Source organism: Condylostylus longicornis, unplaced genomic scaffold (genome assembly GCF_029603195.1).
Source record: "Condylostylus longicornis isolate FDR11 unplaced genomic scaffold, ASM2960319v2 ptg000163l, whole genome shotgun sequence".
Classification (NCBI taxonomy): Eukaryota; Metazoa; Arthropoda; class Insecta; order Diptera; family Dolichopodidae; genus Condylostylus; species Condylostylus longicornis.
Genome location: NW_026578131.1, coordinates 2,158,369 through 2,172,233, shown reverse-complemented (window position 1 = coordinate 2,172,233; position 13,865 = coordinate 2,158,369). Strand labels below are relative to the sequence as shown.

At 26.3% G+C, this 13,865-nt stretch overlaps 1 protein-coding gene across 1 annotated transcript in view; it reads right to left on the bottom strand.

Moving 5' to 3' along the window:
- Positions 1-778: 778 nt before the first annotated feature.
- The window catches only part of LOC129616164 (protein couch potato-like), a 100,994-nt gene continuing 87,907 nt past the window's right edge, over positions 779-13,865 (bottom strand). Inside the window, exon 6 of the mRNA XM_055531650.1 lies at positions 779-1,185. Within this exon, the coding sequence (XP_055387625.1) occupies positions 1,171-1,185 (15 nt within the window). The 3' untranslated portion in view covers positions 779-1,170. The remainder of the gene's footprint in view (positions 1,186-13,865) is intronic.

The following is a 13,865-nucleotide window of genomic DNA, read 5'->3' as shown; positions in this document are numbered from 1 at the left end:
ATATTTTTATATATGTATGTACGTGTATATATTTATACATTTATACTCCAAAGTCAAAAAAAATGATTGGATGGTCGTTGCCGTTATGGAGTACTGTTGCTACCGTCCGCATTCGATGCATAAGGAGAATATTGTAACCTCTTATAACAAAATTTATAACAATATAATACGGAAAGGCATTTTTCCGTGTCAAAGAAGTGTGAAAAAAGTTTTTTTTAAACAAAATATTGGCCTTTTTTGTGTTAGTCAGTAATATAGCTTTCTCCAAATCGATTTTAATGAAAATATATATTAGAGTCCACAGATCTGGTCAATTGTTTTCTCTTTCCCAAGTAATTTTTTGCTTTACAAGTTACAATCACATTTAGTGGAGTAGACATCAAAAGATTCTAAGGTATATACTATAGCTATTTTTGGCATTTCGATTTTTAGTATTGTATTGGACTTTGTTTTTTTTTTTTTGATAGTGAATGCAAGTTATAGCGGTATTAGAGAAAGAAAGTTTTAACAGTGAATGTGACACAGATGTCGTATTAAATGTACTGTCCCATTACTATTCGTTTTTATTTTTGAATTAGTTATCAACTAGGATTCAACTAGGATTAATCATTTTTTAAGTGATTTCTTTGCTCTTCTTTTTCCTTTTCCTTTGGGAAATAAAAAGGAGCAATGCAATTGAAATAAAAAAGTAAAAGTAACCGCAGTGAAAACAATTTATGGAATCACAACAATATTCAATAAAAATTATTTATATATACAAACACATACAATTAATTATACATATCCATAATATGTATATGAAAATGTTGTATGTATATACCATGATAACTGTTGTTCTGTTAGCACTTTAAATGCAACCTTTATGATATTTATGCGAACATACATGTATGTATATATATATATATATATGTGTGTAAAAATATTATATAACAAACAACTCCTTTAGGACATTTATGCTATTGTCTGAAAGCTTTTTTCTTTCAATTTAATTTCCTGAAAGGCTTTCAAAGACCTGTCATACTCAGAATATAAATCAACAAAAGCAATAAAATATATAAGAAATTCGAAAAAAAAAGTGTATTTTGTCTAGTAAGTACTTACATTATAACTAAAATATGATTGAAAGGATTGAAATGTATGAGGGAAATAATACAGAAAAACTCCATTATTTTATTTTATACCAACCTGGAAAGAGAAAAAAGAAAAAAGTTAAAAATGTAATTATTTTGTTTCTTCAGGAAAAAGAGGCGATAGTATAGTTAAACTTTAAATTTTTAATTAATACTATAGATAAGAGTTATGTGTAAAAAAAAGTATTCATATATGAAAACCATCACCTTTAATAATTTTTCTACTTCAATATCGATTTTTTTGCAACACTTTTAAGAATATTTAGAAGATATATCCTATTTCAGCATCCTCAATGTTAAAATAATGCAAAACAGTAACAATTCCATAATAATATTACGTAGTGTTGTTATAATCAATGTGTAAAGATTCACAAAGACTGACAAAGAAGAAATGAGTGGATAATAATAAATAAAACCTGGTTTAATTATAAGTTTTCATTACCATATTTTTCTGTTTTTTCGTTGCAAAATTAAACCCTCAGAAAACGCTTTCAGATTTTTGGAAATCTTGAGGTAATTCATAATGTACAAGAATGTTTACTTACACTGAAATGAGCTAAATGGTCAATAGCCCGCTACTACCTAATTGAATATTCTATTGTAACATAACACCATATTAATTTCTATGTAAATAAATCAATTTTTAAGAAATAAACTTTTTCTTATTGAAATTTCTTATAACTTGCTGGTCGTACACACATATACATATATATAATTTAATATGCAATCACGTAGATGTAAACAAATGTACTAAATGTCAACAACAGAATAAATACACACATTGATTCATATTTATTTAAATACAACAAGAAAAAACTACAATTTTCACCTTAATCTTTCTTTATTTTCTTTGTTGAAAGGAAAAAGCTATAGAACAAACGAAAAAAAATAAATCTTAACATAACGTTTGCATAAAAACAATTTTTACCTATTTTTTAGTGCAATTTGCACAAAAAAAAAACTTGTTCAATGTTTATTTCATGAATTTATTTATTTAAATTTTTTGTAAATAACGAAAATGGAGACGAACGAAAATATGGAAATATGAGAAAAAATTTTCGCATATCCTTGCAAATATGCAGGCAAATTTTTATTGCGGTTAGAAAAATTTAGGACATAAAATTTTTTTTTAAGAGGAGAAAATATTATGTATAAAAACATTTACAATTGCATTTAATATATAAATTCATACAGAATGAATAAAATAAACACTTTACTCTAAATAAATGTCTAAAATTTAGTACATTATTTATACCTTAAGATTTAAATATTGCCACACAAATTGCATGCCTAAATGTGATAATTTAACTTTTATTTAACTTATAAATATTTTGTAAATAGTGGGTGAAATGAGAATAAGTACTCACATGCACAAAATTTTTTCAACTTGTAATCTTAAATGCGAGTGATTATTTAAAAAGATTATATAATTTGAAGGCGAAATAGATTATTTGAAGGCGTTCAAAATGTTCATTTGACAACAAATTTGTTTTTTGTACTCAAATGAAAGTAGAGTTGTACGTTGCACTATATAATTCTATAAAACAAATTGGGTTAAACGACTATAGTTTACAAGTTATAGAATATGTCGAATGTTGATTTACACAAGTTCTGCAAATTCCACACACTTTTTTTGATTTTTATAAAATATCCATGCTTACTAATTACATGCAATAATTTAGATTTAAAGTAAAGGGTTCGCACGTTTGTGATTTATTTAGAAGATTGCAAATTATGTTTCAACAAAAATTTTTACAAACAAATTCTGTATAGACATATACATATGCAGAAATTATAGTAGATCACGTAATTTAAAATTACCATAATGATTTATGGGCATCCAAAATAGTTAAATTTAAAATTGCTTTTCATATACACAAATCAGCTTATATTATCATATTTTCCAAACAAAATTTGGTTAACCTAAAATGACGTGATGTTAACCCTATCCAAACTTTTTAAAATGGATTTAATTGAAATTTTCATAACAATGATAAAAAATATGAAAAGTATATTAAAAAGCATATGTTCTTCTCTTTGTGCTCTTTCCTATCTTTCATTATTATAGAACAAATAAACATTTCTCATAAAATACATACATATACTCGTATATTTTTTCATTCGCATTAATAAAACCCACTTAACCGTAATAAAACGTTGATGAAAGCGCACGTTCCCAAGTACATAAATTGCATTGAAATATATTTCAACAATTAATTTTTAGTATTCTACATGGTATAAATTTGTATGTGGATTTATATATTCTGTTCCCTCTTATTCTAACAAGTTGTTTTACTTAGAATAACAATAAAATTTTAGTAAAGTGAAATTAAAAAAAAAAACGAGTCCTGCAAAAATTCTTTGATAAGGTGACAATGTTTATGAAATTTAAATTTTGTGTAATTGTCGTCAAATTTGAGTCCAAATTTTTTTGAAGATTAAAAAAATAGTTTAATTCCTTAATTTCTTATTAAAAGTTGCTAATAAAATACATATATATCGGAAATTTTGGAATGTTCCCATCAAATTTTTCGGTGTCAAAGATTGTCGAATGAAAGACTTTGATTGTCGAAATCAAAGTTCGGTGTAATACAACATATCCCGGACTATAGTAAGTGTACCCAATTCTAATTAAGATAAATGTCAGTGACTTCGATATTTAGAATTAATCTACACATATTATACGAGTATCACAAATATTTCATTTAGCATTTGAGAGATACCTGTCCAAAGTTTTTGCGTATCGCTTGACACTTTTCCCGATGAAAGTGGTATATATTCATTTTCAGACTTGTTATTGAGAGCAATTAATTCGATTTATCATAGAGGCAAATAAAAAATGTCTAATATTTATTTTTTCCATTTAATTACGCTTTTTTTTTTTGCGAAGAATAAAATTTTATTATCAAACAAAGAGGAATGCAAATTAAACGGCGATAACACAAACGAGTTACAAACAAAAACATATAAGGTACAAGCAACGTAACATCCCACTAAAAACCAGAAACGAATTAACTAACGAATTATTATTGTTTTGAGTTCAACAACTGGAAAATGATGGCAACGGAAAAATAACATGAAAAAAAGTTGAAAATATAACGATAAGTTTGTTATCCTGCTGGGTGCCAAACAAAAATTTAATCTCATATATTCAAAGTTTTTTTGTTTTAATAAGATATACATGTAAATTTATACTGAGTTCAAAGAGACATGTATACGCTATTTAATGTTTATTAAAAATGAAAATATGCTTGCACAAGCCAAAAATATAATATCAAAATTAGTATCGAAAAAAGTACTTCACTTCACCACAAAGGATCTAAAACAATATAAAAATTACAAAGCATAAAAATTACGTCTTTATTATCTTAAAAATAATTTTAGATATGCTTTTTTATTGAGTTTGGATTGAATTCAAATATTATCAATATAAAAGTACACGTTCCCACGGTTTTCAATATATAGAGTAACTTGGATTGTTTCATATAAGTTTCATCTATACTAACGTAAGCCTATCAAATATTTATTAATTTTTATATTGCCATTGACTTTTTGTTTGTTTTATCCTTTTATCCTTAAAGTTTAAAATTTTCTCGTATGGTATTTAAAATTTTTTTAAAAACCATAATTTTTCTCTCTGTTGTTTTAAATTTCAGTTCGCAATTATTTTTAGTTTTATTTTATTCGCACTTGTTTACTAAATTTCAGTTTAGTTTACTAACTAAATCATTACTACATAGAAAAACAAATTGAACTAGTATTATATTGGTTTTTTTAGGTTCTCTCTTTTTAAAAAAATATGGTTATTGGTTTCATTCAGTTCGTTTATTCGACAGTGCGTGGTGGTGCGTCTTCTTGAAGGAGTGTTATGCTTTTACTATCTTCAAGGTAATATAATAATATACAACTGGTTCTCTGGTTTAAAAGAAAATTTTTAACCAGTCAAACCTTTGAGATATGTCAGCTCAAAATATTAATAACTTCAACACTTATTTCAAATTTTAATGACGCTTTTAGTTATCATATCTAGAAAAACATAAATTTTCCTCTTAGAAGAGATTCCTCCTACATACCTGCAAAAGCTGTCTCAAAATCGGTTCAGCTAAAATTTTTTATCAAAATCGTTTCAGCCGAACTTGAGATAGATTCGTGCATACACAGACAATGGTGGAGGTTTAGCGTAAGTTTGTCAAATTCTTCAATTTATCTTTCGATTTACTATTTTTCTTTGTGCGAATTATTTTATTATTCCATATTTTGCTGGCTTGTATAGTGTTGTTTTGATTATTGCCTTATGCAATTATTGATGCCGTCGATCTTTTCTTATTCTATTGCAATTTTCAATTTATTATTATTATAATAACCTCAAAGTAATATATATGTATACTCCTGCAAATCCTTTAGTGCACTGTATGTTATCAAAAGAAATAAAAAATAAATAAACAAAAATGTAAAGGTATAAGCAATCATAAATAGAGAAATAAAAAGATTCAATCTTAAAAGAAAAGAGACAAAAGAATCAAATATAATATGTAAAACCAGAATAATAATAAGAAAAAAATAAACAACAGTTACAAAACGTAATGGAACTGGTAAGTAGCGTTGCCTTAACAAGGGGAGATAGAGGAAACCGACTACAAAGCTTTTCAATGATACCACGCTATGCCAGCAGCGTGTAATGTAGACGATGAAAGAATAATACAATGCAAAAAGATGGAAACAATGATGGGACTTAAGTTTTTTAATATTTTCTAAAATATGTGGCTCAAGGATGTCACGTTCTATACATGGATGCTTCATAATTTTGTTTCTTCTTGTTTTATATATTTATTCTATTTTAAAATGAACGATTACTTTTGAGCAGAGCATTACTTTTGGGGTATTAAAATCTAATATTTTTTTAGATTTGAATTAACTAAAATAATTGTATTAACAACTAATTGTATTAACTAAACCAATAAGTGTTACAATACAAAACAAATGTTTAAACAATTTCAGAATTAAAAAAATTAATGATTACTGATTAGATCAAGCACAATTAGAACCATAAGCACGTGTGAATCAAAGAACTCATTAGAATCGAATAAGCCACAGCATTGACATTTCTCGTATCGAAAATAAAATGTTCCATCATCCAATAAGAGACAAAAGCGTGAAAAGAATATTTCGTCAATTGAAGTCAAACAGAAAAGTTTTTAATTTCTTTTTTTTTACTTTACATTTGTGTACACGCTTTATTTTTGTTTCGTTTCCCTTGATTTTTTTTATATCCTGCAGGATAAATTGTTTTCTATTTTATACAGTTAGTGTTTGTGGTGTTTTACTGGTATTTCTCCTCCTTTTTTTTTCATATATTTTTGAATTAAATTGTAAGGATTCCGAACGGAAATATTGTTTACATTAGTTCAATGAACTGTACTGATATATTTTATAAATTGTGTTTTGTTGGTAAAAGCGCCAAAAGCAAAACGTATTGAAGCATATTAAATGCAAAGTCATAGAAATAATATTTTTGCATAGCATGCAACACAAATATTCAATTTTTATTGCATGCGATACATCACATATGAATAGGTGTATTGGCGTTTGAAATGGAGATATGCACCACATAATATGTTCTCGTGTGCAAAGAAAGCAAAAAAAACTTTTACCATATGTACATTTGTATATATAAATTTTGTATGTTTGCATATATACGTTACACATGTAGGTATATATTATTCAAGTTATCCTTGTAATATGGTTTCATATTGTGTTTCGTTGTTTAACTTAAATTTACCATTATAAAATTTGGCATTGTATAGACCTGTAAACGACATCTATTATATTTCATTGGAGCTTTAGAAAACATTTATTTTTGTTTTTTTGTTTATTTTGACATTTCATTTTGATAATGTTATTTGTTAGGAAATTATAATATTTTTGGTTATAAATACCGATAAAATATCGCGGATAGGATATGTTAGTAGGATTTAATGTGAGAAAATTGTTATACTATGTTAAGAATCAAAAAAAAGAAAAAACAATTTTGGTTTTTATGGTAGTTGCGGTTTTAATATTCTAAAAAAAAACAAATAAAAAAGCATTAAGAAATTGTTTATGGAAGTTTTAGAAAAAAAAATATTTAAATTTTAATATTTTTTTTCTAATAAAATATAACCGAGGTTATCAGAAGCTGAAATTAAGAATTCATATAAAAATTTATTAATAAACACTTTAATCAGGGTATGTTCTATTTAGAAACCATTTAAAATTATAAAATTATAATAAAAGTTCAATAAAATATTTTTTTTAGTTATAAAAGTTTTTAAATTTGTTACGAATGAACTATTAAATTCGTTACGGAAAATTTGTTTTATTAGAGTTATACAAATCTAACACACAATTGCAGTTGATAGAGTCTACTTAGAAAGCAGTATCTCGATATTCAGCCACTGTTTGAGCTGAACATTCCTTGATAAGGAGTTTACTTTAATAATAAGTAAATATTTTAAGTCGTAAGTGAGTAATTTTCAGAAAATTAAAATTAATTAGGTTCGTTTTATTAATTTCGCTAAAATTTCAGCTTAATATTTAAATAATTTAAATGTTCGTGTCAATAGCATTCGTATACGTGTGTTTAAAGAGTTCAATATTTTAATTTAAATCTGCTTATTTTATTTCAAAGAAAACAATTTCTTTTAAATCTTAGGATGTTTTTAATATAAAAATTTATATGCAAATCACAGCCCTAGAAAAAAGAAATCAACAGAAATCAAGGAAATAATAAATTCCAAATTTTCTTTGAGTATTCGTTGCCTTCACATTAAAATTAAACAACACAAATAAAAATATAAAAATTAAATTTTTATGATAATTTTAAGTATAATAACATTTTTTTATTTTATTGTTTTTATTTTACATTGTTTACCGCTTTTTCAAGATATTGCAGACATAATTTTGTGTTAATTTTACTGACATTTTCTTAATACAATATAAAAAATTCCGCAACATAACAAATTCTTTTTATAAACATAAAGTTGGACCCTCCAACATAACCCAATAGCAATATTAAAATATAAAAAAATATACTCAAATTTAAATAATACACGTGTTTGGTTTTTTATTGTTTATAGAATTTTTATAAAGATTTCTTTGAATTCATCCCCGAAAATTGTTATTATCAACAAAGAAAATCTGTAAGTCAAGGAAAAGAAAGAAGAAAACTAGCAAATTTTTGCAAATTTGGACAATTTTATGGAACTAATACTGGCTAGTTTGGTGAAATATTGAAATCTTCTGTGAAAAAGAAATTTGTGTAAGTAGGTTTAAATTTAATTTATTCGAAACTTTGTTTCTTCTATTTGAGTTTCATTAAAATTAAAATTAAAAAAATATTTATTCAACTAAAGAATAATAAAGTTTTGTTTGTCTTGGAAAAAGCTATGAATATTTGAACCAAAAAATTATTTGTTGTATTTGTTGAACTATGTACTCGTATGTGATTTCATTTTATTTTTGAATATGAATATATTTTCGATGACCCAGACAAAGCATTAGAATTGTTAGCCGTCAAATATTCTTTGGAAATTTCATAATGTAAAAAACTATTTTCTCAAAATAACGCGAGCATATTCCAGTTCACCATACATACATAATTATACATATTTTATAAAGTCAAACAATATCTAACAATATTTTACAATCTTATTTTGCATAAGTTGGCCAAGGTCTGCTTTTATTTCAAAATAAAAAATTTATTTGACTTTTCTATGTAAAAATTTTGTAATCAAGAAATAAAAAAATGAAATTTATGTTGTTATACGTTCTTCATGTACATATACATTTTGTAAAACATACATTACACAATATAAAGGCATTTAAAAGAAGAAAAAACAACAAGGATTACTATAATAAAAACCAAAATAGCTTTGCTAAATGCTTAAAACATCACAAGGTAAAATTATGGGAAAATTAAATTTAAAAAGCGGAGGAAATTCGAAAACGGAAATGAAATAATTAAATTCAAATCACAACAGGAGATTTAAAAATGGGACCGCACAATTTAAGTGAGTTGATTTTCTGTTATTTTCTATAGCATAATTTTCCTTACTTTTATATTAAAGCGCTGAATTAAAACTTTTTCCTTAAGTTCCAATTTAATTTCGTTTATTTTATCGAAACTAATTTCCATTTTCAGTTTTTTTAATTAAAAATTTGAATTTATAAAGAAAAAAACATTAACAAGAATGAATACGACAATTGGAAAATATTTCAAATTGTAAATCATAGCGGGAAATATTCTGACAAAAATAATAGCATTTTTAAGCTGTGTGCAATTGAATTTTTTATTGTTCAAGCACATTTTTGAAAGTGTTATGTGAATTGTTTGCCAAATTCAATATGATAAAACAATTAAAGAGTACAAATATTGTTTACATACTATCAATAAAAGTAGTTAAAAGTTTTTCAGCGAACATTTTTGTTCGCTCTTTACCAACAGAAATTGTATAATTTCTATTTAAGGGACACAATGCAATGAAAGGAATCGGAAAATTTATTTCACGGATATTTGTGATAAAATTAATAAAGTATTTATTATTATTTTCCTCATTGAATATCTGGATCTGAAGTCTTTTTTATTGATTTTCTAAAACAATCTTCCATTAATATGTGATAAAGAATTACAGTTCTACAGGCAGCCAAAGTTCTTCTTTGTTTCTAGTTTAAGCGATTTTTTAAAATAATTATCATAAAATCACATATCATATTAAGATATATTAAGATAAGTTGCTAGTTGTGTAATTTCTTTCGCATGAAATTGTGCCAGTTCTCGTTTATATTTACATTAATTACAACTGCAAAGCAAAAAGCAGATGATCGTTATAAAAAAAAGATCAAAAATATTTTCGCAACAACAAAATATCATTTTAGGTGAGATATGAAAGGTACATAACAAGTGTACTTTGGTGTTTCTCAAAAACCTTTAAAACTATTTTACCTTAAGATACTCATTGTTCGCAATTTACTTACAATTTTTTTATAGGCTTTTGTTACATTAAAATCTTAAGTTTACAACCAACGAAGGTTATGAAATGATAAACTGCGAACCACGAATTTAAAATATTTCATTTTTTTTAACTTTTTAATATTTGATTATCTAAAGAATTTAGTTACGCACATACATACATACACATATTATAATATAATACAAATTAGTAATACTTATTTAAGCATTTGAAAATTCAAAGAAATCATTATTATTTTTATTATTACGAAACACTGTGGTTATGCAATACTGGTTGTTTAATTAGGCAATTTTTCATATTTTTTACAGAGTGATTTAAAATCATGAATAATGTTATAATTTTCCGTGTAGAGCTCATTATTAAGCTATGCTCATAATTTTTTAATAATACTAAGTTAGACATAATAAGCTTATAGACCTTCTTTTAATTTTAAACGTTTGTTACTATAACTTTGTAAGGAGCTTTTCATTTTAGTTCTAGGTTCCTTAATCAAACATATATTTTTCCCAATTCTTTAATCTATAAATTTGTAGAATCTAGTGAGCAAAATTTAACATGTTTTATGATTTTTGAAAAATATATGTGAATTGTACTTGTAAATATAAATATAGAACAAATAAAAATTTACGTTCTCACTATATAGATGAGCGCATTTGAATATTGCCAAAAGATTTTGCTCTATGTGGAACCTACAGAATTTAATTAAGAAAAAATAATAGGTTGGAAATATTAAAAAAACAATGGAATTGAAATATTGCTAGAAAAGAAAAATTCCCAGGAAAAAGATTTGTAGTTGATGTAAAAAACAATATAGCATTGATTTATCAAATAAAAACACAAGGAAAATACAAATACAGGGTCTTTGCACATTAATAGCAACTATAAAAATGTTCTTACAATAGCTCACAGATATAAAGAAAGTACATTCACTATTTAAGCACAATTTAGCAGTTCTCTAAATATGATTACTTTAAAGCAACAATATCATTAGACCTAAAAAATATAATTATAAACATAATTGTACTCTCCTAATTCTGAGACGATTTATCCACGCCTGCCCATCTCAGCAACAACACAAAAACCTGAAACTAATCAAATTCTCACCAATTAAAAAATGTTATTACAGCAAGAACCTGATTAAAATTCGGTTTTATTAATGCAATAGCTGCCATGCAACTCTAAAAATAATTTGAACATATCTTGGAAACAATAAAGCGTATAATATTCAAGTTTTGTTGTAAATAAGTAGGATGAATAGGGCTACTATTCCAACGACATTAATGCTTGCGAGACAGCTATTGTTCCTTTTACTGGGCGGAGAAAATTTAGTTAGAGTCCGTTGTCCTTTGAGGGCACAATTATTGAACTCTCCAAGGAAGTCAAGTATGTGGGAATAAGATCCTGGAATGTGGGAATGGCAACTCCTTTCACTGAGCCGAAGCCATACTTTGGGGTGCCGTAGATAACGATCCTACGCGGCCCGATTGTTTTGTAGGAACGGGTCGGGTTGATCATTTAAACAATCGCTTGGGCCTACCTCAGTCCGAAAAATTTGTGTCTCTCTTAAGATTGGTGCTATGGCAACTAATAACACCTGGTCATCCAGATTTTAGGTTATTGGTGGGAATGCTCTCTGAACACTGTCACTCCATGGTCTGATCCACCTGAAAAGGATATGAAAGGCAAAGAGCGAGGTCTGTCGTCTCTGCCTGAAGGGCGAAGAAACGGCAGAGAACTTGATGTGTGAATGCGAGTTGTTGGCTCGCTTACGGCTAAGAGGCTTCGGAGATGGCTTTGTGACCCCAATCGAAGTATCGCGGTTTGGGGTGGCCACTGTACTGCAATTTATCGGGAACCCAGGTGTAGTGCTAACGTAGATGGAGATGGGATTCACAAAAAATCCTATGGGTTTACGTGAGAAGGATCTAAGGGATTTGGTTCCCGACAAATCGATTATAAAACTGACGGTTCCCAAGTAATCTTTATAAGCAACGTCCTTGATTTCAAACATTTTGCTTCACTCTGTACTTACCATAAAAAAAAAAATTTCATCTATTTTTTTTTTTTCAGTGTGTTAAATTTATGTGTAAGTACGTATGAATGTGTGTGAAAACAATTACTAAGAAAAAAACGGCAAAAAACTTAATTAGCATGACTTGTATGAAATTTTTTTAACAAATTAAGAGATGAAAAGATGGACGATAAGCAACAAAGAAATGGCAAGCTAACAATAGAAAAAAGTAGTTTTTGAAACTATTCTTTATTTTTCTTCAACTAGAAATATTTTTTCTTTGTGTCTGGTGTACTAATGTTCTATGGAAATTACACTTAAGTATTCATAAATCAATTAGAATTTTTGCTTTTTTTATTCAAATTTTCTTTAATTATACAGAAGATAATTTAATTGGTTTGGATTTTTTAAGTATGTATGTATGTATGCATGTAGCTGCATACACACGTACGTATATTCTTACATATACGTTATTTACATGTGTTCAAAATTATTATTTAACATAAATATATTACAAAGCTCAAAATAAAAAAAGAAAACTAATTATGTTTTTTGGAAAGTTGTTCTCACGAAAACTGTGTTAAGTAAGAAATTTGTATTAGAGCACAAAATAACTAAAATATTGTCTTGTCAAGTAACAAATTTATATATGTATGTGTGTACATGAAACTTAGTTGTATTTAGTACAGTTGTACTAAAATTGATAGTCTTCAAATCTGGTCATGCGAATATAGAATAAGGTTTTGGCGAGATATAGATCTTATTCTATATACATATGTATGTTAAATATTTTAATGTATTTAACATATTTTTTACTGAACTTCCAAAAAAGGAGTTCAGAAGAAGGTGGCCACCACGTCTCTTTCACATGCAGATGAGATGGGCCTAAAGTTCTCTGGAAATTTTAGTGTAATCGTTTGGGGTATCGAAAGACAAATCTTAATACGTTCAAAAAGTTCGTTAAGCACTAGGAAAAATAAATAAATGAAATGTTACTCTCTTTTTTCTAATATCACTAGCGCCGACCGACGTTCCAAAAATAATGTTCGCTGGTTCTAAAATAAAGAAGCTGCTTGCTAATAATATTAATAGGTTTATTCCATAGTCTTGCCATACTTTATACAAAAACATTAGAACTAGTTCGAAAAGAAAATTATTTTCAACATTAAATTAAAATTTTAGTAATCTAAATTATAGAATTTAGTATATTAAGTATTGTTTTCTATTGTTTAAAACGGAACATAATTTGAAATTTAAGGCACTCGTTTAATTTTCTTACATTTACTTTCAAAATAAATAATATTTAACTCAAAGTTCACATGATTCTTTCCTATTGCAAACAAAACACTATAAAACTTGAAAAAAAACTACTCGCTTTATTGTATTACATACTTAGGGATTGAAAAATAATTGAATGAAAAATAAAATCGAGTACAAAGAAAACTTAATTTGATATTTTTTTTTTTGTTTGAAAAACAATCGAGTTTCCTCACGATTTTCCATGCATTCTTTAAAATACAGAAGACTTTGTTTTCTCTTTTAAATGGCAAATGAAAGAAAAGTTTATTTAAGATTTCTTTCTTTATTCTTAAATTGTATATTTAACAATCGAAAATAATAGGGAAATCTTCCATTATGCAGTTATTTAAAAGCTTTTATGTCAAAACAAAAATATAGAAATATAGTTATAGCAAATATATATGAAAGCGGTTTTAG